Source organism: Sinocyclocheilus rhinocerous, unplaced genomic scaffold, assembly GCF_001515625.1.
Source record: "Sinocyclocheilus rhinocerous isolate Xijiao unplaced genomic scaffold, SAMN03320098_v1.1 scaffold757, whole genome shotgun sequence".
Taxonomy (NCBI): Eukaryota; Metazoa; Chordata; class Actinopteri; order Cypriniformes; family Cyprinidae; genus Sinocyclocheilus; species Sinocyclocheilus rhinocerous.
In genome coordinates, this window is record NW_015662957.1 from 607832 (window position 1) to 631616 (window position 23785).

General features: G+C 36.4%; 3 protein-coding genes across 4 annotated transcripts in view; 1 reads left to right on the forward strand and 2 right to left on the reverse strand.

Annotated features, from left to right (window-relative positions):
- Window positions 1-2019: 2019 nt before the first annotated feature.
- Window positions 2020-8331, reverse strand: LOC107728625 (solute carrier family 2, facilitated glucose transporter member 9-like). Its single transcript, XM_016538878.1, has 12 exons — window positions 8308-8331; window positions 7841-7936; window positions 7051-7211; window positions 6828-6952; window positions 6607-6736; window positions 5629-5777; window positions 5351-5538; window positions 5087-5197; window positions 4621-4722; window positions 4469-4544; window positions 3941-4068; window positions 2020-2205 (listed from the first exon to the last, which is right to left on the reverse strand). The coding sequence occupies exons 1-12, from the start codon at window positions 8329-8331 to the stop codon at window positions 2020-2022; spliced, it is 1476 nt and encodes a 491-aa protein (XP_016394364.1).
- A 1438-nt stretch (window positions 8332-9769) lies between these two features.
- LOC107728597 (26S proteasome non-ATPase regulatory subunit 6-like) lies at window positions 9770-19319 on the forward strand. The gene is made up of 7 exons (XM_016538824.1): window positions 9770-10051; window positions 11438-11643; window positions 12223-12368; window positions 12459-12678; window positions 16153-16261; window positions 16460-16563; window positions 19137-19319. The coding sequence occupies exons 1-7, from the start codon at window positions 9907-9909 to the stop codon at window positions 19317-19319; spliced, it is 1113 nt and encodes a 370-aa protein (XP_016394310.1). The 5' UTR covers window positions 9770-9906.
- The window catches only part of LOC107728624 (ataxin-7-like), a 33959-nt gene continuing 28840 nt past the window's right edge, over window positions 18667-23785 (reverse strand). For both annotated transcript variants that reach the window (XM_016538876.1, XM_016538877.1), the window contains 6 exons: window positions 23071-23339; window positions 22730-22922; window positions 22335-22456; window positions 21377-22251; window positions 19508-19650; window positions 18667-19405 (listed from right to left, as the gene is read on the reverse strand). In XM_016538876.1, coding sequence (XP_016394362.1) covers window positions 19388-19405; window positions 19508-19650; window positions 21377-22251; window positions 22335-22456; window positions 22730-22922; window positions 23071-23339 — 1620 coding nt within the window. In that variant the 3' untranslated portion in view covers window positions 18667-19387. The remainder of the gene's footprint in view (window positions 19406-19507; window positions 19651-21376; window positions 22252-22334; window positions 22457-22729; window positions 22923-23070; window positions 23340-23785) is intronic.

Here is a 23785-nt window from a genome sequence, read left to right on the forward strand (position 1 = left end):
TATGAAAGTCACAAAAAAATGGGTCTTGGAAACCCATACATTAGCCTATTCATTTATTTTTGCTACTTTCAAATTAATGTATATTTCATTGTTTTACCCTAGACCCAGTATTTCAATCTTAAAATATGAGAATGCAAAAAAACAAAAACAAATATAAAACCGATAATATGAATTATTACATGTTTAAAACTGACAATCTAAACAACAAATAAAATAAACAAACCTTTTTTTTTTTTCATTTAATTTATTAATTTATCTAGCTCTTTCTATCAAACAAAAGCTAAAGAAACACACAAATACATAATATATACATGTGATATTATTCCTAATATCTACCATTAGTTTTGCTGCTAGTAATGTATTCACTATGAATTCAGTTTACTAAAAGTTGTCAAAATAATACTTGGGCCTATGAGGTTCTGTTCAAGCCTGTGCCTGTAGCACATTTGAATCTCCTAGTTTCTAACTAAAATTAGGTCATTCCCATTAGGAAACTGATATGATATACTTTGGGTGTTGTGGGATGTCCATAATCATTGATAGTAAGTTAAATTAATCCTCCAGTTAATCCTGTGAAGCAGCTGAGGCGGTGATAAAGCATCTAGTTATGTCAATCATTATTGGTCTGTGAAGTTCACACAGTACCTATTAAACTGCTAATGAGGTTAGGAAGCCCCATACAGCCTGTCAGGGACTGATAAGACAGAAATTCCCTGAGCTCAACCTTCACGGGGTTCTACAACCCCAAAGCCCCTGCGCAATAACATGGGTGGGCTGATTCAGTAGGGTCAACCTTACTTAATAGTTCAACTATTTGCATTATGATAGAAATGGAATGAAGGCAATCTTGCAGAGCTTACAATGCCATTATAATGTTTGCTTAGGGCTGGAATACACTACATGATTTTTATTCTGACAGATTTCAGAACACTAGGCATCACTTGCTGACTTTGTAAATTACTGAGAAAAACAGGACATCAAATCCTGAGGATTGAGGATCACACACTACCAGAATTTCAGGTGATTCTGAAAACAACAAACTCAAGCAGAAACACGTCACATTGCTAGGAGACGCGTGACAAATCAAAACAATATGAGCTCTAAAAACGGCTCGAAATGTCAAACATGTTTGATTTCCTTTAACTGGATGGAAATATGGTCTGAAGCGAAAAAAAATTAAAGTCTGTGTTTATCAGACACGACACAGTTTTCACTGAAATCTGTCAAATCAAATCTGCAGACTGGCTTTGAGTTTCGGCAACTAGCTTTGACTCATCCAGACTGTAAATCGGCGCAAAGATCTGGACAAAAACAAAAAAAAATGCTTTATTAACTTTAGCTAGTTAATGAACAACTAGCAGGTCATGTAAGAAATAAGCATGGGTTACTTCAGACATTACGTAATGTAGTTAGACATTGTTCAGTCACTGAGAAAGAAAGAAAAAAAAAACAAGAATAAAGAGGTCCAGTGGTAGTGAAAATAAATGAAGCAAAAAATTGGCCAGTTTTTTTTTTTAAACCTGTGAAACGTCTCTTACACTCTAAAAAATGCTGGGTTAAAAAGGGACAAACCCAGCTATTGGGTTGTTTTGAACCCAAATGCTGGGGTTGTCCCTTTTTAACCCAGTACTGGGTTATATTTAACCCAGCATTTTTTAGAGTGTAAATAAGAGAACATGCAGATCAAATAACAGAATAAGTTTCGTATTTCACATTTATTCATCCAACAAAAAAATAGTCTAGTATAGTGTCTTTGGTAAACAGCTCTTTGGTCACTAAAATATATTGACCCTTATGGCTACTGGTTTTCTCAACAGCTGTCTTTTTCTTCTCACAAAATAACTTAAATCAATATTTCAAGTGCATTTATTTATTTATTGTTATATTATGTAGGATAATGTACCATCATCTGGCCATTATTGCTAAATAAACCCAAGCAGTCTGTCCTTATAAATATAATGTTGATAAATATGATAATTTAATATTTCTTGTGCCAGTCCACATTTACATCAGTATACTTTACAGCTTGGTCTCTAAGCACAAGGCATCTTCTGTGGAGGATCCACATGCTCTGATGTTCTCAAACTCTTGGGAAATCTCAAGGAGAGTTTTGCCTTTTGTTTCAGGAAGGATGAAGAAGACGTAGAGAGCGGCTATCAGACAAACGCAGGAGAAGAGAACAAAGCTCAGAGACTTCAGAGCGGCCTGCAGAAACATGGATGAGAACGTGGCCCTTTGTTAAAGTGAGACGACAGACTGCAGAGCAGTTTCATTGGAGCAGTGAAAAGGTGTGCTGAAAGCCTGGTATTACACATTGTTCAAAATGAAGACATATAATAGGGCACACATAAAATAATTATTCTGTATTTTAGTTGGTATTTTATGACAGTATAAAATAAAGAGAAGAAAAACTCTGAGAGATTCACAATACAGTCGTAATCACTGTATGCTGGCAAAAGCTTATTACATAAACCAATAATGAACCATCTAATAGCAATGACATTTACTGATGCTGCATTTGTGGAGAACAGGCTCACTATATATTTTACCGTCATTAAAGTTTAAAAGTGGCTGAATCCACAAACATTGCTTTATATTTGAAGACATGTGGGTCTCAAATCAACCAAATTTCAGAAACGTCCCCAGCTCAAATTTTTGATTTTGTCAATATTTTTTCTGAAGAAAGCCAAAAAGTCATGAATGTATATTTACTGAGTAATTCACTATTTTGTGGACAGGGGTCAAAATGGCAATTTTCACGTGATATTCAGAGCCAAGTTACAGGGTAGTAAAACGACTTCAGAAAGATGACAGCATCATTTTATTTTTGCACAGAGATTGGTAGGTCTATTAGTAAAATCTGTTGACACTGTAATATTTATTGCATTATATGCCAGTGGTGACAGTTTGAAAATGGGAAAAAGCACTTTTCAGTTTTTTTCAAGTTTTCATGCCTGTAACTCAAGAAGTATTAAAGATATCTTAATGTTCTTTGTTAGATTTTGGGCCTTAACAAACTTTCCTTTTGGCATCTTCATTTTTAAGGGCCTATGGTTCAATTTCAGAGATGTTTGAATCTCAATATGGCTCCAGGGGTAATTTTTGAAACTGTGTACATGCTGTATTCAGTGGTCAAAAACCGAATGTGTGTCACTTTGCATACAGATTATATATATTTTCTTTTAAAGAGGAGTGTCTGAAAAACAAGTAATGTTGTTTCCCTCTATCAAAACAATTGCAATAAATATTATTTTTCCAATGTTTGCATGTCTGTATCTTTAAGTATTAAAGATATCTCAGTAAGATTTTAGATTCTGATTCTTAATCAACTTTTCTTTTGGAGTCATCATTTTCAAGGCCCTGTGTAGTTCATTCCCATAGATATGGGGATCTCAATGCGGCTCCATGTCCAGATTGTTGTGGTCGAAAACCAAATGTTTGCATACAACTGATGCTTATTGTATTTGAAAAGGATTGTCTGAAGAATAATGAAGATGCCCAAAGAAAAGTTTGTTAAGACCCAAAATCTAAATGGGCATTAAGATATCTTTAATACTGTACATCTTGAGTTACAGCCATGCAAACTTTGGAGAAATAACTTGAAAAACAACAAAAACTGCTAAAGTCAACAAATTTACTATTAGACCTATCTCTATGTAAAAATAAAATAATGATGCTGCCATCTTTCTAAAGTCATTTTTATCCCCGGTAATTTTGTCTAAGGTGAAAATTGCTATCTTGGCCCCCCTCTACAAAATAGTGGATTACTCCGTAAATATACTTCCATGGCATTTACTAGTTTGGCTTTCTTCACAATACATGTTTATCTTTCTTAAAAAAATTTTGGACAAAATCAAAAATTTGGGCCAGGGACCACTGGTTGAGTTGAGACGGAACGACCCACATGTTTTTTATGGTATTGGTATGGTGCTGGACTTACAATAAGGAATGGGAAGATGAATCCAAGCATTGTGAATCCCAACCAGCGCAGAAAGCCGACAAACACAAATGCAGCCGGGCGGTATGACTGGATGAAGATCTCATTGATGAGTGATGGGGCTACTCCAGCTGTTCAGATCAAACTGGTTTGAGTTGTTGGCACTGGCTAGTCAGTTTATAATGAATGTAGTATGTGCTTATCATAAGCAATATAAATGTTGTAGAATACTGTTGTTTTGAACACAGCAGCATGATTGCAAGAGCAGTATTGCTTATACAGCTTTGCTATATATGCTTTGTTTCTATAAAGGCGTGTTGTGCATGAGAAGCTGCAAAATAACATGCGCAATGGTGAAACGTTCTTATACCACATATTTACATAGAAAACAATGAAAATGAAATTCAAAAAAGCGTTTTGTGTGCACAGCCCCTTATATACAGTACTGTTATTGTTGCTTTTGGAATGCCATGTGACCAATCAGATTTGAGGATTGAAACTAAATGTTGTATAAATATTTCAATAGTTTACCTGGGCCTCCCCCATAGAAAATAAAGAACAGGAAAATGAGGATGACAGTAGTGTATGGAATCACAGAGCTGTAGTCCTGGAGACGAAACAGAGATAAGGTAATAAAGTTCTGTTTTTTGATCGCTGTGAGCTGTTAAATTATAGAGACTCACCTTTAGGTACAGGGTGACAGTGATTAATGCCATAATGGCCGACATTCCCCCAAACCCTCGCCACATCAAGGCTCTCCTCCCCACACTCTCAATAAACAGCCCCTACACATGCACACAAACACAAATGCACACACGGGCCCCATAGATGATTTATGATTCCTCCACCACAAATTATGCCAGTTTGATTTCAGATTACACACTTTAAAGGCAGAGTAAGTGATTTCTGGTAGCCAATGTTGATATTTGAAATCACCAAAACAAACACGCCCCTACCCCAAAAGGGTCTTGCCCCTATTTTGATAGCTCCGCCCCACATATATGTACGCAACTCAGGCAACGATTAGTTCTGTGAAACAAAGCAAAACCAATGTTACACCATGTCTACCGGCCCGAATCAGTTTTCTAAAGTGTTTTTGAAAAATCACATACCCTGCCTTTAATGTGCGCCTCTCTGGAGCTTACTTACACAGGTTATGGAGATGAGGACTTCTGATGCTCCGATTCCCAGAGTGACATAACGGATCTTGTCCACTGGAATACCCGCTTCCAAAAAGATGTTGAAAGAGAAGACGGTGATCTGTGAGCAAGAAGGGTAGAAGATCACAATATTTAGTATATAGGTTGTTCTGTAAGGATGTCTTAGATACTTTTTGACAACACAATGACATAAGACACATTTCTATTTAGAAGCATTATTTGGTGTATTGACAATAAATGCTAAATGATTTACAGCAGAGATGCCGCTGAACTGGATGCATCCGTTTATGACCAGCATGGAAAGGACCTGCCAGTGCAGGTGCTTGTCTCTCAGCAGATCCAGCACACTCTTGTTGTGCTCCTCTCCAATGACTGCCTGTTCTGCTAACATCTCCTCTATCTCCAACTTATAATCGCCTGGTCCCCACAGACACTGCAGTGCTGCCGATCAAAACATGAATACGTGATTTAACACAAAAGACGTTTGCAATGACATACAGAGGTTGATCAGTTACTGTAAATGTAATGCACCTTTTCTGCACTGTTGAGTGTTGCCTTTCTCTATCAGAATATATCGTGGAGCATCAGGGAAGAATGGCAAGATTGCCAGCTGGACCACACAAAAAAACGCTGGGATGCATAGAAGAATGTTCCAGCACTCTTCACGGCCAAGAATTTCCCTGTGAATAAAATTAGAAACTTAGCTCAATTCAAAGAAATATTGAGTATCAAAAGATTCCTTTCCTGAAGCCAGATCTATTAAAGACAGATCAATCAAACATAAATGGTGGCATTGAATTAAAAGTTTGGAATAATTTTTTTTTTTTTATGTTTTTGAAAGAGGGCTCTAGTTCTCCAAGACTGCATTTATTTGATCAAAAATACAGTAAACATTGCGGAATATTATACAATTCAAAATAAATGTTTAATGTAATATATTTTAAAATGTAATGTATTCCTGTGATAGCAAAGGTGAATGTTCAGTCTTCAGTGTCACATGATCCTTCAGAAATCATTCTAATATGCTGCTAAGTTAAAAGAACAGCATTTAATTAAAACATAAATATTTTGTAATATTATAAATGTCTTTACTATCACTTTGGTCAATTTAATATGTCCCTGCTATAAAGTATTACTTTTTAAAAATATCTTACCCCAAACATTTAAACGGTAATTTAATCACGGTTTCCACAAAAATATTAAGCACCAGTTTTCAACATTGATAATAATAGGAAATCTTTGTTATTAGACATTTTAATAAGAGAGACTTTTGACTAAACTTTTGACTGGTGGTGTATTTATCTAAGGCATGTTAATGATAATAGTGTAAACATTTTTATTTTATTTTTTGACCTTGTAATTCTTAATCAAAGAACTCAGCTCTCCTAGTGAAAGACAGGCTTTTTTTGGGTCTGTATGCTTAAACCTGCCCTTTTCATATAATTGACTGCAAGCTTGATTCAGATGTCCAATCAATTCAATGCCCAAGCTTTAATACTTAATTATTACCTGAGGCCAGCAAATTGTCCTAATAGTTTACCAAGGGACATAAAGGTAGTGGCTGTGACTGTCACCATGCCTCTGATTTTTTTCGGTGAACTCTCACCAAGGTAGATGGTATGTACATTCAAACCCAACCCTTTGAACAAAGAGCAAATCACATCTTATATATATATATATATATAATCACATCTTTTATATATAATTTATTTACAGTCTAATGCACATACCTGCTCCGAATCCAAATAGGAAGCGTGCTACAAGTATCAATTCAAAGGAGTGTGTAGGTTTGCTAATGTACATGATTACTGTGGCCACAACTGCTATAGCACTATTCAACAGCATGGCTCCTTTTCTGCAAGAAGAACTTATACAGTAAATGAACATCCATTTTTGTTGTGAAAACATTAAAAGGAAGAATAGGGAAAGCAGATGAGGATGGGTGAGATTAACCTTCCCAGGTGACTGGTAAAGTATCTGACAGTAATGGAGCCAATGAGACCTCCAAAAGCGTACAGAGCCACCACAGTAGACCAGATAAAGGTGACAGTCTTCTCTCCTGGAACATCCCCGTAGTGATACGTCCAGCTGCTGTTAATAAAGCTCTGAATGTACTGTGGGAAAACAGATAACAGATTGGAGACAAATCGTCATGGATTGATTCATACCTAGATTTTAAGTATGATACTGAACTGATACTTAAATGGCCTTCTGGTAACACTTTATTTTACAGTGTCCTTGTTATATATGTTACATGTACTTACTATAGTAATAGTAACAGTAAATTTTGCATAATTACAATTAACTAAACAAAACCCTAACTCTACAGTAAAGTACACTCTTAATAATAAAGGTTCTTTATTAGCTTCTATGAAGAACATTTAACATCCACTGAACCTTTTGATTGCACAAAAGGTTATTTATAGTGGAAAAAAGTTTCTTTAGATTACCGAAATATTCTTCACACTTGAAAAAAAAAAAGGTTCTTTCAGGGTTCTTTGGGAAACCACAAATGTGCCTCTATGGCATAGCTGCGAAAGCCCTTTTAAAGGGGTCATATGATGCTTTTTTAAAGATCATTATTTTGTGTATTTGGTGTAACAGCGCATCATATGACCCCTTTAAGAGTGTTACTCAGTACATATATGTACAATTACACTATAGCAAGGACACCTTAAAATAATATACCCTGCTTTCTTAAAATAATAACAGGAAAAGAATAAATACAAATTCAAGTGCGCACTGGAGATGGAGAGCTTATTGCTGAGAGATGAAATCCATTTTGAAAAGATCCTCCCACTCCCAGCACAATGATAAAGATAAGTGCTTTCCCCCCAACCTGAAATTACAGTCACACTGTTCATTTACTACATATTTAACATTTCAAGTCAATATTTTTGATATTTCACATTAAACTATAAAACCAGCACAGAGGGGGTTTCTCTTGTTCTAGAATGACACAGAGCCGTAGCCTATTTTAAGTGAATGAGTAAACTTTGGTTAAGAGTTTAACTCTGCGCTTGGTTAAAAGATATAAAGAAAATAAATGGGCTATTTTACAGAGACATATTATCCAGCAATATACTTAGCTTTACCATTATGGCTATTTTGTTGAAATATAATGAGACAACATCTTTAATTCTTCTATAATAATTCAGATTTCATCTAATTTTAAAGATCTGGCAATATATTTAAATAACATGTTCCTACCAGTTCCTGCAACACGCTCTTCATGCTTTCCTTCTTGTGTCCATGAAGCACCACTGCTTCTCTCCAATAAATACAGTGTCATCTCTGTTAGGCATTTTGAGTAATTTTTGACACCGGAATGACTCGTCACATTTTGTCTTCTAAAAGCTTGCTATCTATTTATCTATTTATCTGCATTTGTCCAGATTTAAAAAATGTTTTATTTTAAATGTTTTTGAAACTATCATTTTGTGTAAATACATTTGATAAAAAGACATTTTAATTGAATAAAAAATACCTGATTAAAATAATATCAATTTGATGTAAGTAGCCTAAATTAATATAGACAGAAAGAAACAAATAAATAAAAAACTTACTGTATTGAAAAAATTAAGTAGCCTACTGTATTGAATAGATAAAAATGTAATAAAGTGATTTTCCTAGTATTAATTTTTCACAGTTTGAACTGGGTCTTTCAAGAATATAGGCTATATTGTATATATATTCATGTTTATCTGCTTGTAGCCTATCTTCTTGTGTCCATGAAGTACCACTGCTTCTCTCCAATAAATACAGTGTCATCTCTGTTAGGCATTTTGAGTAATTTTTGACACCGGAATGACTCGTCACATTTTGTCTTCTAAAAGCTTGCTATCTATTTATCTATTTATCTGCATTTGTCCAGATTTAAAAAATGTTTTATTTTAAATGTTTTTGAAACTATCATTTTGTGTAAATACATTTGATAAAAAGACATTTTAATTGAATAAAAAATACCTGATTAAAATAATATCAATTTGATGTAAGTAGCCTAAATTAATATAGACAGAAAGAAACAAATAAATAAAAAACTTACTGTATTGAAAAAATTAAGTAGCCTACTGTATTGAATAGATAAAAATGTAATAAAGTGATTTTCCTAGTATTAATTTTTCACAGTTTGAACTGGGTCTTTCAAGAATATAGGCTGTCAATCAAACATAAATTGTGGCATGAAATTAAAAGTTTGGAATAATTATTTTTTTTAAAACATGTTTTTGAAAGAGGTCTCTAGTTCTCCTAGACTGCGTTTATTTGATCAAAAATACAGTAAACATTGCTGAATATTATACAATTCAAAATAAATGTTTAATATAATATATTTTAAAATGTAATGTATTCCTGTGATAGCAAAGGTGAATGTTCAGTCTTCAGTGTCACATGATCCTTCAGAAATCATTCTAATATGCTGCTTTGATGCTTATAAGTTGTTGTCAGTTATTTTTGGTGCTCAATGTAACTTTTAAAATATAACTTTTCTTTGATGAAGAATACTGTTACTATATATATATAGGCTAGCTGTCTTTGAAATTTTAGGATGATAATTTTTGGGGTCCGTGGCATAAAAGATTGAAAATCCTGAAAACCCCAATATAACATACAACCAGATGAGGGCAGTGTTATTATTTTTGTTACGTTGTTTGACTTTGTTAGACTGTCTTTTCCCTGCGTCGTTGTCTCGAGCAAGAGGAAGTGAATTTACACATTTTTTTTGTTTAGATTTCCCCGTAGTCATCGTTGTCACTCCGATTCAAAACCTAGACTCCCGTCCTTCTCTGAATCTCTTTTAACTCTGCAAATATGCCTTTGGAAAACCTGGAGGAAGAGGGTTTACCTAAAAACCCCAATCTGAGGATAGCTCAGCTGAAGTTTTCGCTGGCTCTGAATGATCACAGACAGGATGCTAAAGTGAGGAGCGAGCTGATGGACGCCATCAAACTCAACAGTGAGTTCATTCACTCACACATGCTGCTCGTTTAGCAGATAAGTTATATGTCTACCTTTCTGTACCACTGCATGAACGTTATATGCACGAGCTTTGTAATTTCCCTGCCTCTTGAGGTTTAGTTAGCTGACAGGCTAAACCAAGTAGCACACTAGCTCATTAGCCGCTAATGTGTTTGGTTGTTTTCATCTAACGTTACACATTTCGTCTTCTGGCACTTGAATGTCCATTGTTAGTTTTCTTAATTGCTTTATTTTAATATAGTGTAAACCAGGGACCGTTGTCACAGTTTACGTTTATTCTTGAGAGCAGTGTTGGGTAAGTTACTCTAAAAATGTAATTAATTACTAGTTACTAATTACATCTTCAACAGTGTAATTAGATTACTGTACAAATCACTCTCTCCAAAAAGTAGTTAATTACTTATTATTAATTGCTTTCTAAATCCTATATCAACCTCGACAAGTTAATGATACAATGATTTTTAATACTTTTAATTCTTTCACGTAACTACATAATTCTGGTCACACTTTAGATTAGCGTCAAATTCTCACTATTAACTAACTATTAACTATGACTTTTGCCTCAAAATACTCCTGCTTACTGCTTATTAATACTTAGTAAAGTAGTTGTAAAGTTTAAGATTTGGGTAGGATTAAGGATTTACAATAAGGTCTTGCGGAACAAGACATTAATATGTGCTTTTTAATTAATAATAAACAGCCAATATTCCAGTAATATTCATGGTAATAACAAACAAGTTAATAGTGAGAATTGGACACTAAAGTGTTGCCAATATTCTTATTAACTCACCAAAGTATTTAAAGTGAGAAGGGTACATAAAAAGCATGCATTTTAAGGTTAGACTTTAAATTTTGATGTTAAATCCACTATTGTATTGTGTATAAATGTTCTACAGTCTATACGCACATTAAATTCAATTACATAAGAAGTAACTGAAATTAAATTACAGAAAAAATAAGAGTAATCCCTTACTTTTTCAAGGGAAAAGAAATTAAATTATAGTAACTAATTACTTAGTAATTAGTTACACCCAACACTGCTTGAAAGTAATATAATGTATTGACACAAACCGTAGAGTCTAGATTACAAAAATATGTTAATTTTTAATCACTGTAGTAACACATTTGTGATGGCAATAACCTCCAATAGCAGTGTGTATTCACACTATATGAAGTAGGTAGTCACAATGGAAACCTGCTATTAAATCATTAATGTTGGCCAACAAAACGCTATATTGTGTAATCACCCATCCATCATGTATGTACTTGTCAGATCACTGTTTCTCTCATATCTAATGATACTTACTCAGAATTAGATCTAAGTGAAACACCTCAGATGTAACGTTGTGATTGTGTTTTGTAGATATGGCCCCGTACTATGAAGCCCTGTGTAAAGAGCTGAAATGGCAGGTGGACACGGATCTGTTGAGTAAGATGAAGAAAGCAAATGAGGATGAACTGAAAAGGCTGGATGATGTTTTGGAAGATGCTGAGAAGAACCAGGGAGAGAGTGAGATCAGAGATGCCATGATGGCCAAAGCTGAATATCTCATACGCATCGGTGACAAGGTGGGAATTCAAACCATACATTCGCTGTCACGCTAAATAATAAATCATGTGCCGAAATGTTTTTGAAAGAAGTCTCTTATGCTCACCAAGACTGCATTTATTTGTTAACAATACAGTAAAACAGTAATATTGTGAAATACGTCTATTTTAATATATTGTGAAAGAAGTTTTATTTCTGTGTTCTGTGTTACTCCAGTCTTCAGTGTCACATGATCCTTAAAAAATCATTTTAATATGCTGATTTGATGCTCAAGAAATTTATTATCGATGTTGAAAACAATTAATATTTCTAATGCTTAATATGTTGTGGAAACCATGTTACAGATTTTTTTACAGGTTTCTTTGATGTATAGAAAGTTCTAAAGAACAGCATTTGTTTGATTTAATTTAATGTTTCCTGAATTAAGTATTCATTTCATTTGACACCAGAAAAAACCCCAAACTTTTGAATGACGATATATATTTTTAAGTTTGGTTACATACGTCTATATATTTGATTTTCTGCTTTTTATCTGTTTAGCTTCTTACACATATATTTTATCATTATATCCATTGATAATATTTCTGTCTTTCATTTAGGAAGGGGCCCTGACCGCTTTCAGGAAGACCTATGACAAGACTGTTGCTCTTGGTCATCGCTTAGATATTGTTTTTTACCTGCTGAGGATTGGCCTGTTTTATATGGACAATGACCTCATCACCCGCAACACTGAGAAAGCCAAAAGGTACAGTATAGGGTACAGACTTGTTTATTTAACAAATGCATGTCACCCTCGAATGTCGGCCTGACACTTGAACTCTGCATGTATGAACAGTTTGATTGAAGAAGGCGGTGACTGGGACCGGAGGAATCGCCTGAAGGTGTATCAGGGCCTCTATTGCGTGGCCATTCGGGATTTCAAGCAGGCAGCGGAGCTCTTTCTGGATACGGTCTCTACATTCACCTCATATGAGCTTATGGACTACAAGACGTTCGTCACGTACACGGTGTATGTGTGTATGATCGCACTCAAGAGGCCGGACCTGAGAGAGAAGGTGAGATCTAGCCTAAAAAAACAGTATATGTACAATACCTTTCAAAGGTTTGATGTTAGATGTTTGTTTTTTTTGGAAAGAAATTTATTCTCTTATTCAATAAGGATACATAAAATTGATCAAAAGTGACAGTAAAGATAAGATTTAAATTAATTGCTGTACTTTCTATTCATCAAAGAATCCTAAAAAGTTTTGCACACAATATAAAGAGTAGGGTTGGGTACCGAACTCGGTACTTTTAAGGGTACCGACCGAATTGCGTCGGTACTACCGAGTACCGATTCACGTTAAATCAATCGGTGCCACATTTCGGTACCTGAGAACGCATCTGGGCGCATATGCTACAGAGAGAGAAAGAGACCCTGTGATGTGACTCGTTCAAACAACACACAGGGCAAGCCGAAATGTTCTGAAGTGTGGTTACATTTAAAGGGCTATACGGTTTCTGCGAAAACGCGGACGGAATCATGGAGTCCATTCATAAAAACGTGATTTACTCTATAGCGCGGAATGCCACGGAATTCGCCAATTTTGGACGAGGGGTGTGTACTCACTTCTGTAACCTATAACATTTGACATAACATTTACCTATTTTATCTCACAATTCTGACTTTTTTTCTTGCTAATGCAAGTTTATATCTCCTAGTTCGGACTTTATAACTATATTCAAGTCAACAATTGCGAGTTTGTCAATTCTGGGAAAAAAAGCCAGAAGTGTGGGATTATAAACTAAAAAGAAAGAATGACGAGTTGGGTAAAAAAGAAAGAAAGAAAGAAAAATGTGTAGGGCCCTATTGTTCAAAATGTTGAAATTGAGCCTTTTGGACTTATTTTTTCACTGAAATAAATGTTTTTGTAATTACACAGAGAGTAAAGTACCGAAAAAAAGGTACCGAAATTCAGGAAGCGGTTAAAATGTGAACGGTACCCAACCCTACATGAGAGACCTCTTTAAAAATATGAAAAGAAAAATAATAATAATAAAAATCATGCCTTCAAAATTAAAAAAATTAAGAAATAAATTCTTAAAGGGACAGTTCACCTTCAGTTGCTGGTTCCCATTGACTTACATGGAAAAAAAAAACACTATGCAAGTCAATGGGTACCAGCAACTGAAGGTGAACTATCCTTTTAATTAAAAAAATTAGAGATCAATTGAATTAAATAATCATTGTTAATGTCATGATTTTAGACCAGTCATTAGAAAGCACAATGAAACAGGAATATGTCTAAATGTTTTCAAAATCATTGTTAAAACATCATTAAAAAGTTAACTTTGACAGACCTAAATATACAGGTGCATCTCAGTAAATTAGAATGTCGTGGAAAAGTTCATTTATTTCAGTAATTCAACTCAAATTGTGAAACTCGTGTATTAAATAAATTCAATGCACACAGACTGAAGTAGTTTAAGTCTTTGGTTCTTTTAATTGTGATGATTTTGGCTCACATTTAACAAAAACCCACCAATTCACTATCTCAACAAATTAGAACATGGTGACATGCCAATCAGCTAATCAACTCAAAACACCTACAAAGGTTTCCTGAGCCTTCATTGTCTCCTCATTTACCTTCTATCACCACCTTAAAGGAACACTCCACTATTTTTGAAAATAGGCTCATTTTCCAACTCCCCTAGAGTTAAACAGTTGAGTTTTACCGTTTTCGAATCCATTCAGCCGATCTCCGGGTCTGGCGGCAGCACTTTTAGCTGTAGCTTAGAATCAAGGAACTTTGCTGCCGTACCATGGGTGCAGCAGGCACAATGATATTGCGCAGTGCGTGAAAATAGTCCCCAGCACGCTCCCTATGCAAGCAGGTGGTCACGTTGGTTATGTTGACGGAAGTTAGCCTATTTTCAGGCACTGTGTAATATCATTGTGTCATTGCAACTTTTAGTAAACAATGTAACTACAGAAGAGTCAAGTTTTAAATAGGAGAAATATAGAAACTCTTTGGTCATTTTTGAGCGAGATGCTAACGGTCTAATTAGATTTAATGATCTATGCTAAGCTAAGCTAAAAGTGCTACCGCTACACCCGGAGATCGGCTGAATGGATTCGAAAACGGTAAAACTCAACTATTTAACTCTAGGGGAGTTGGAAAATAAGCCTATTTTCAAAAATAGTGGAGTGTTCCTTTAAGGCGTTTTCGGGTTTTCTAGATGGAGCCCTGGAGGACAGAACAACAGATGCTGCACCATAAGGGAAAACACACAAATACAAATCTAGACTAAAAATGATTTCTAAAAAGGCTACTAAACAAAATTTTGCCAATTAAAACCAGTTTATAAAAGAATGGTCTATATTCAAATAAATAACTGGCAAACTTTGACGAAATCACACAGCTTATCTACGTTTTATTGAATTCATCACAACCAAAAACCAGAAACAAAAGGTGGCTAGTAATGCTGAAGTCTCTTGGCTAAGAGCTCTCTAGTGCCAGCTGTGAGGAATTCAGCTTGAGTCGTTTGTTGGCTCATCTCCCCTTCATGGAGCCCGGTGACAATGTGGCAAGTGTTGAGGAAGTGGGCGGGAATAGCTCTGCTCAGCAGCCCTTTGGGAAGCACACTTGCCTCAACACCAGCCCCGTGGAACTGACAGACACACACACACACACACACACACACACACCTCTGCTGCCTCCACTCATACTCCAAGAACTTGCCTGACAAATATCAAGACACATTATAAACATCCACCTCAAAAGTTTTCCTGACTGATACTGTATAAACTATGAGTCTTGACTGCAGATTTGCTCAGTTAGTTTGCTTTTGAAATCAGAGCAGAGTAAACCGGTGCAGACTGGTTATTTTCATCGGAGTGCAAACTATTCCCAAAGGGTCTGAGGAATTTTGACATCTGCCCCGGCACACATGGGAGCACAGATGTGTGGAGAACTCCTGAACAAAAAATCCCACATTTCCTGTGTTTTACAGTAACGGGGGTATTTGCATTGGTGATTGGAGTTCTGGAAAAGGGGTTACAATCCCAGCAGACGATGTAACTACAGAAGAGTCAAGTTTTAAATAGGAAAAATATAGAAACTCTTTGGTCATTTTTGAGCGAGATGCTAACGGTCTAATTAGATTTAATGATCTATGCTAAGCTAAGCTAAAAGTGCTACCGCTACACCCGGAGATCGGCTGAATGGATTCGAAAACGGTAAAACTCAACTATTTAACTCTAGGGGAGTTGGAAAATAAGCCTATTTTCAAAAATAGTGGAGTGTTCCTTTAAGGCTGCAGGACCACAGTTTGAAAACTCCTGCTTTATTGAATCATATCTACAAGTTTATATTTAATGCATTTTGCAGACACTCTTATCGAGAGCAACACAAAAAGTTGTCTGCTAGGAAAGGACTTCCTGTATATGTTATATTGCCAAAAAAAATGGACCTAATAAAAACAATTGATTCTTAATAGTAATAAATAGCTTAATGCATGAAATGATCAAATCTCTTGTCTTCTCTCAGGTAATTAAGGGTGCTGAGATTTTGGAGGTGTTGCACAGTTTACCTGCTGTCCGTCAGTACCTCTTCTCTCTCTACGAGTGCCGTTATTCTGTATTCTTTCAGTCATTAGGTAAGTGAAATATTGGCACAGCAGACTTTAAAGAGCAATTGAGGAAACTGTTATTGCTTAACTAGCCACTCTCTGTTTTAAGATTAATGTTGTAAGCTATGTTGCTATTTATTTGCAACGTTTATTGAATGTACTTCTCTAAGTCTGCTATTGTTTAAAATGTTTTGGTCAGAGTTTCCATCTGTTTCTCTTCTGTAGCTCGAGTGGAACAGGAGATGAAGCAAGACTGGTTGTTTGCTCCTCATTACCGTTACTATGTCCGAGAGATGGACAGAAAAAAAAAAATCAAAATATACACACTTGTACAGAATTGTATAAGAGGCTTCTTCCCCAAAAAGCAAACTGTGTTTATCATCTTCGATTCACATTCCAGATCTGTGGTTTTTAATCAAACATCTTCACAAAGCTTTCAACATCTGAAAACAGTGGAGTTACAATTTCAAGGTAAACAGTACATTTATCTGCCTAAAACATTGGTTGAAATCACAGACTTAGCCACAAAAATATCTATCCCCCTCGCTTTGAAAATTTCTATCAAAAGTAGTCATAAAAGAATACAAGAGACAGATAAGAAGCTTTTCTCATGTCATTGTCAAGTAAGTGTTACTCCTCTGCCATGCATTTCATCAATCAGAGTTACCGCTCTACTTGAAGGGGAAAAGGGCGACGTGTGAGATTCCTAGGCAGGTTTAAAACGTTTTTAAACCCTTAAATAACATTCAAGTACTGTGAAAAGAATACATGAAATAAAAAGCTCTGCCTTAACAACAGTTGATGAGAAACTAATTCAGGCACTTTTTTTTTTTTTGTCAGCGTTAAAAGCAAATGAATTATTAAAAAGCAGTGTATCCAATTACAACGTTTGGCAACAGTGGTGCACATTTTGCACTGTACAACGGTTTTGTTCCCTCACCCAGTTAGAAAAGTCCTAGAAAATACATCAGCCAGCCAGAAAACTTTTGCACAGTTAAACGGGCCATTTTGATCACATTCTCTGATCTCTTGGTTCGAGATGGGGAGGCATCACGAGGGATAAGAAGCACTATTGACACCTAGAAAACAATATAGTATACGGTGGATGGTTTCCCACTACTGTGGCAACAACTGTCTGGGGGAACTCGGCGTGCGACTAACAAGAAGCTGTGTTCAGATAGAGTGGCGTATTGCATTATCGGCTTGGCAGTGAACCACTTCTAATAATCTTAGAATGTTTCCATTTACTAAATAAATAATAATGATCTCAATTATACCAAAAATCGTTTACGAAAATGCCTGTGCAAAAATACATCTCCATATGTACAATTCAAAATACTTTAACAAAATATGTATTCTGAAATAGGGATACTTCAATATTTGAATTCGGTTTCGTGTACGAAAAAGCCGAAGGGAAAAAATACACAAGAAAAAAAAAAAACATGCTCTACTTCTCAGCAACCATTGCTGACTGACATCAGTGGAGTTCAGTAATTTACAGGAGTTTTAAAGCCCCAACTTACACAACAAAATCCACCTCAAGATCTCTTATGAAGATTAATGAGCCAAAGAAGGATCTATTGCGTTTAAGTTGACAGATTTAAATCAGAATGTCTAGCTACTAACCTCTTTAGGGTCACAAAGAACAAAAGCTTGTGTGGGATCAATGCAGGAACGTTCAGTCGCAGTATAAGGTAGTGGTTATTGGATGAGATGGTGCTGGCCAGACTACTGTTTATGTGTCTCACAGTATTGGGAGTCGTGTAGATGTCTACTCCATTGCTGAGATGATAGTGTGTCTGTCATGTTGGTCTATGGCTCAACGTCATTTAGCCACGAGCCCCTTTCTGAGATTGAAACGGCACATAACGATACCATGCCTAAGACATCTTCACCAGGAAACTCTCCTACAATCATTTGAGCGAGACTGCAGATTTTAGTACATTAAGATTTCAGCACATGCTTCTTTAGTGCTACGATGGGTAACTGGAGGAGGTGAAACGTCACCTGCCGTCTCTCATTTTGCTCCGACTGGAGCAATTTTTGCATGTGCTAAAAGGTTCACTGAATCAAGCCCTTAATGTACCTAAAATATCTGTGTTGTCCAAGGCATGGTTTTTAAGAGGATTACAGTGTTTTCTGGAGTTTCAAGAGACGACTGTTGCTCAGGATTCAGTAAAAAAAAATTCTAAAAAAAAAAAAAACCAGTGCTTTAGCTAATGCAAGGTGTTCAGAGTTTGATTTGGGGTTGGATTTTTTTGTAAAAAAAAAGTAATTGCAATAAATCAGCCTAAAATAACTCTCTTTTAGCTTCTCTGAAATAAGTAAAGAAAAAAAAATCCCCTTGAAATAAAAATCAAATCTAAATGAAAACTTTTCAAAAATAAATGGAAAATGGTATACGATAAATATTTTGTTCTGTTTGCTATACATTTGCTAACCTGTAAACAAAATGTGGTCTAAAAAAAAAAGTCTAGTTTGCATAATCTTTAAGTTTAGGTTGCTCATGTTGAAACTCCACTCCTGTCATGTCTATCTGCAGTGAGTGTAGCTCAATCTAATACAGCCTTCCAGTGAGAGATCATGTGTATGACTAACTTAAGTTGACACTGTGTCTACTTTAGGGATGTTCCTCTCCTGTACACTTCCTCCAAGGCTGAGTAGGATTACAGTTTCCAGTATGTCCAGTATGTTCTCGTATGTCCACACCTTCAAGCTAACATACCGAAGGATATCGGTAAAGCAACTCATCTTGTTCACGTCACACATCCCTCCTATGCTTGGTAGTGTTGGCGAGGCTACACACCAGCCCAAATCTGTACCTTCCAAGTACTGCAAGTGCTCAGGCTGGGCAGCTCATGATCTACGAAGCAGGCTTTGTACCCAATGGTGCATTGTATAGATTCATTATAACCTCCGACAGAAGAACTATATCTCTCTGGCTTATTATCCTATCCCCGGAGAGTGCCCCTGCATGGCTTTGGGAGGAAATCCTCACGAAGGACATCAATGGGCCACCCAGTGTGCATTCCACCCTGAGGATTGTGGGAAGAGTAAGAGAAAAAGAAGGCCTCGTGCAGAGTGACATGAGGGGGCTGAGGGAGCTCTGGGTCCAGCCTACTGCTCAGCATGCTCAGAGCCTCCTCACCTGTGTCAGGGACGAGCCTTTGGCTGTGGGAAACACACGCACAAGTACGGAAATGTAATGTCTAAGAGGAAAGAGACACTGATATTACATTCTAAACTAAAAACGAGGAAGGAAAACAAACTAACCTGATGTATGTGTGAATTGTTAGGGAGCCCTGGTGGTCCAGGTATAGAGCGAGCGTGCTTGCTGTGGATGTTGTTGATTGATGGAGACTTGGCCATTTTGGTCCTGCCAGGACCTTGTCCTCCTCCCCCTCCTGCTCCAGACACTGTCAAAGTCATTACAAAATCTGAATAAGAGACAGCACTATGAAATCAAGCAAACGGCATATAATAATGTCAAGTCTACAAGCGATTTTGGGATCATAGTGTTTTAGGACTTTATATAACGATGTGAATGCAGAAAAAAGTGAGATTGATCAGTCTGACAGTTCTGTATGATCTCTGTTCAATTTTGAAGTAAACTTTGAAGAGTAGTGAAGTGTAAAAAAAAACTTGAATAGAACTAAACTGAAATGAAACAATAGCAAAATTGTAACCTGAAATGAAAAAGCAACCGATCAAAGTAAAACTGAAATGATTCAGAAACTGGATTAATACTAAAATGAAGTAAAATAAAAACGGGAACAAAACTAAACCAAGATGAAACAGAATTGATACTAATGTGAAATGTCACAACTGAACAGAAATAGAATAGAAATAGAAACTAGATTATTACTAAAAAGACATTAGACAATGAAAAAAAGGATTTAAGCCAATTTGAGATGAAATAGAAATTTTGATTGAAACTAAACTGAAATGAAACGGCTAAATTAAATTAACTGAAATAAAATAGAAAATGGATAAAAACTAAAAAGGCATTAGACAGTCTGGATTAAAACTAAACAAAAACCAGATCAAAGAAAATTTGAATCTAAAACTGAATTAACACCAAAGTGAAACAGAAATTGGATCAAAACTAAAATCAGATTAAAAATAACGGGATTAAAACTAAACTGAAATAAATCAGAAACCAAATTAAATCTAACTGGAAGGAAACAGAAACTGGATTAATACTAAAATGAAGTGAAATAGAAACTAGATCAAAACTAAACTAAGATGAAACCGAAATGGGGTTGATACTAATGTGAAATGACACAGAAACCAGATCACAACTAAATTGAAATATAATAGAAATAAAAAATAGAATATTACTAAAATGACATTAGACACAATGGAAAAAATGACTGAAGCCAAATTGATAAGAAATAGAAATTTTGATTGAGACTAAACTGAAATGAAGCAGAGAGCAAAATTAAATTAACTGAAATTAAATAGAAAATGGATAAATACTAAAAAGGCATTAGACAGTCTGGATAAAAACTAAAAAGAAACCGGATCAAATAAATTAATTTGAATCTAAAACTGGATTAACACTAAAGTAAACTGAAATAAAACAGAAACCAAATTAAATCTACCTGTAATAAAACAGAAACTGAATTAATACTAAAATGAACTGAAATAGAAACTGGATGAAAACTAAAAAATGAAAAAGAAACGGGATTGATATACTAATGTGAAATGACACAGAAACCAGATCAAAACTAAACTGAGATTAAACATAATGGGATTAAAACTAAATTTAAAATTAAAACAGAAACCAAATTAAAACTGGAATGAAACAGAAACTGGATTAATACTTAAATGACATACAGAAATCTGGATTAAAACTTGAAAAGTAAACAGAAACTTTATCAAACATAAACTCATTTGAATCCAAAATGTAAAAAAAAAACAAAAAAACTGAAATGAATAAAAACTGCATTTAAAACTAAACTGAAATGAAAAAGAACCTGGATTAATACTAAAATGACAGAGTACTGATTACTAAACTGAAATTAAACAAACTGAACTGAAACCAAAATATGATTAAACAGAAACCAGATTAAAACTAACTGAAATGAAACAGAATATAGATCAAAACTGAAATGAAAGTAAAAAACAAGGTTTATGCACCTGTGCTGTTAAGGCTACTAGAGCCAGGTGAGCCCTTCCTCCTTTTGGCTTCCAGACGTGAATCTGCATGATGATCGCTGCTCTGGTGAACAAATGGCCCGAGGGAGAGGGTGGAGTCACTGCTGTTCATCACTACGCTCATGCGTTTAATGGACTCGGCTGGGCTGCCTGAGGGAGGGCCACGTCCTGTCGACTCCTGCCTCAAGCTCAAAGAGTTGGCCCTGCCTGGGGTGCAATTCACCCCCACGCTGTAAACCCCGCTGTGGGATGACGACAACGTTGATGACGATGAAGATGAAGAGGGGGTGGAGGCAAGCGAGGTGTGGTAGGCGCTGCCAAGGCTGCCCGAGTTTACCGCACAGTTCTTCTTAAAAGATGAGGATGAGAAAGAGTCAGAGGTGTAAGTGCTATGGGTGGTAAGCAGGGAACTATTTTTCCGCTTCTTGCCTGAACTGAGACTACCGCTGATGCTAGCACTGCTGTTAGTACTGCCCTTGATGATAGAGTTACTTAGGCTGGAGGATGGCTCCCGAGCCTTAAAGGACTTTGTACCAGATCGGGATTTAAGGGGTCGATTGGAGCCCAACGAGGGTAGCGAGGACGAGTGGGCTGAAGGCATCTGGGGTGATGAGGCTGACACTTGTCTAGAAGTGCCACTGTAGGCGGGCTGCTCAGTGGCGGAGGCTTGTGGAGAAGAGCGGGCGTTCAGGGTGGTGCCATATGACAGGACTGGCTTGCTGTCATAAGGCGGTGGTGAGGACAAGCTGAGAAACCCTGCAGAAATGGAGGAGGATGAGGAAGAATGGGAGTTTGTGCTTGTCCGGTGAGAGGTTGTCGGTGTTGTTGCCGAGTTCTCTAACGCTAGAGGGATTTTCCTACAAAGTAAATGCAAGAAATCATAATAAGGATTGTGTTTAATGGAGAAATGGAGAAGTGGGAAGGGTCTCAACACACTTACTTCCACAATTGTGAGTTGACATGCTTGTCCAACATGGTGGTGAGAGCACACCGTACTTGATCCCAGCGCCGGTCGAACGCATAACAACCTCTACCGTACAATCGACTTCCAAAAGTGCAGAACTGATGAGAGGCAGAAAAGGAATTGCACATTGGTACTTTGTACTAAACATTCTTAGATCAAGGTTGACTCAAACATATTTTAAAGAGGCTGGCTCAACACAAAATTGGATTCAAATAAGGCCCTGGATATTCATTTAAACTTGTTTTAAAACAGCTTAGTGATTCAAAATGCAAGTGACTTTCTAAACAGGCACTTCAGTTTGAGAAATTCACTACTTCAAAAAGAAAAAAAAATCCCTAATACTTTAAGATCACAAGGTTTCTAATACTTACAGCAGCTGGTCGTGGGTGGTAACCTGAATAATGGCAGTCCAGTTTCTCTGTGCCCTCCTCTCTCTCCTCGTTCTCCCCCTCGTCACTGGAGAGGCGGCTGGTCTCTGTGCCAAAAGGGGCTGGGTGAGAATGGTGGGCCTGGTCGTGGGCCATGGCTGGGTCTCCTCCACTGTGAGAGTTACTGCTGTTGAGTCTGAAGACACAAAAAAGCACCCTAACATTTGCTTTCATTGTCAACCACCCGAAAAAAAAGAACAACTGGAGGTCTATAACAAATTTGGCTAATCAATCAAAAGGAAGCCGGTTTAGATTAAATAGTGGGGCAGGAGGAAGCAACTCACCGTGGAAGCCCAGAATTATGAGGTTTGGGTTTGCTGTGGGGCAAAGGCTTAGTGGCATCGGCAGTGCCATTGCCATGGGAGACTGGGTGAGGGTCTTGTGAGATGCGGGAGGGGGGAGGGTGAGGGTCCCTGAGAGGGGGTGCTGGGTGTGAAGGGTCCAACCTGAACTGCAGCTCCTTGTCGCGCGCTTTGCTCTTGTGCTCAGCGAGAAGCGTGTCAAAGCGTTGCCGTCGCCCGAGCACCGCCCTCCTCTGGCTTATGGAATGTGTCTGTGGATAAATGAGGGGGGATATGTAACAGTTCAGTCATTCAAAGAAATTTGAACATTAGGGAGGTCCTAGGTATGCAAAATACACTGATGACCATATTGATATCAGCCAAGATCATTCTGTTTAAGAAGATATTTTAAAATAAAAGAATTCTGGGATAATATTTGACCTTTTTTTGGTATATTATTAGCATTATATTGCTATATTAATATATTAAGACAATATTCAAAATAAAATACAATATAATATAATATAATAACTGACCCTTATTATTTATGGTATATTATTAGTATTATATTGTCATATTATATTAGGACAATACTCAACAACAACAAAAAACAACAACAATATAATATTTGAGCTATTATTTTTGCTATGTTATTAATGCTATATTGCTATATTACATTAGGACAATAAAAAAAAAAAAAAAGCTCACACACACACAC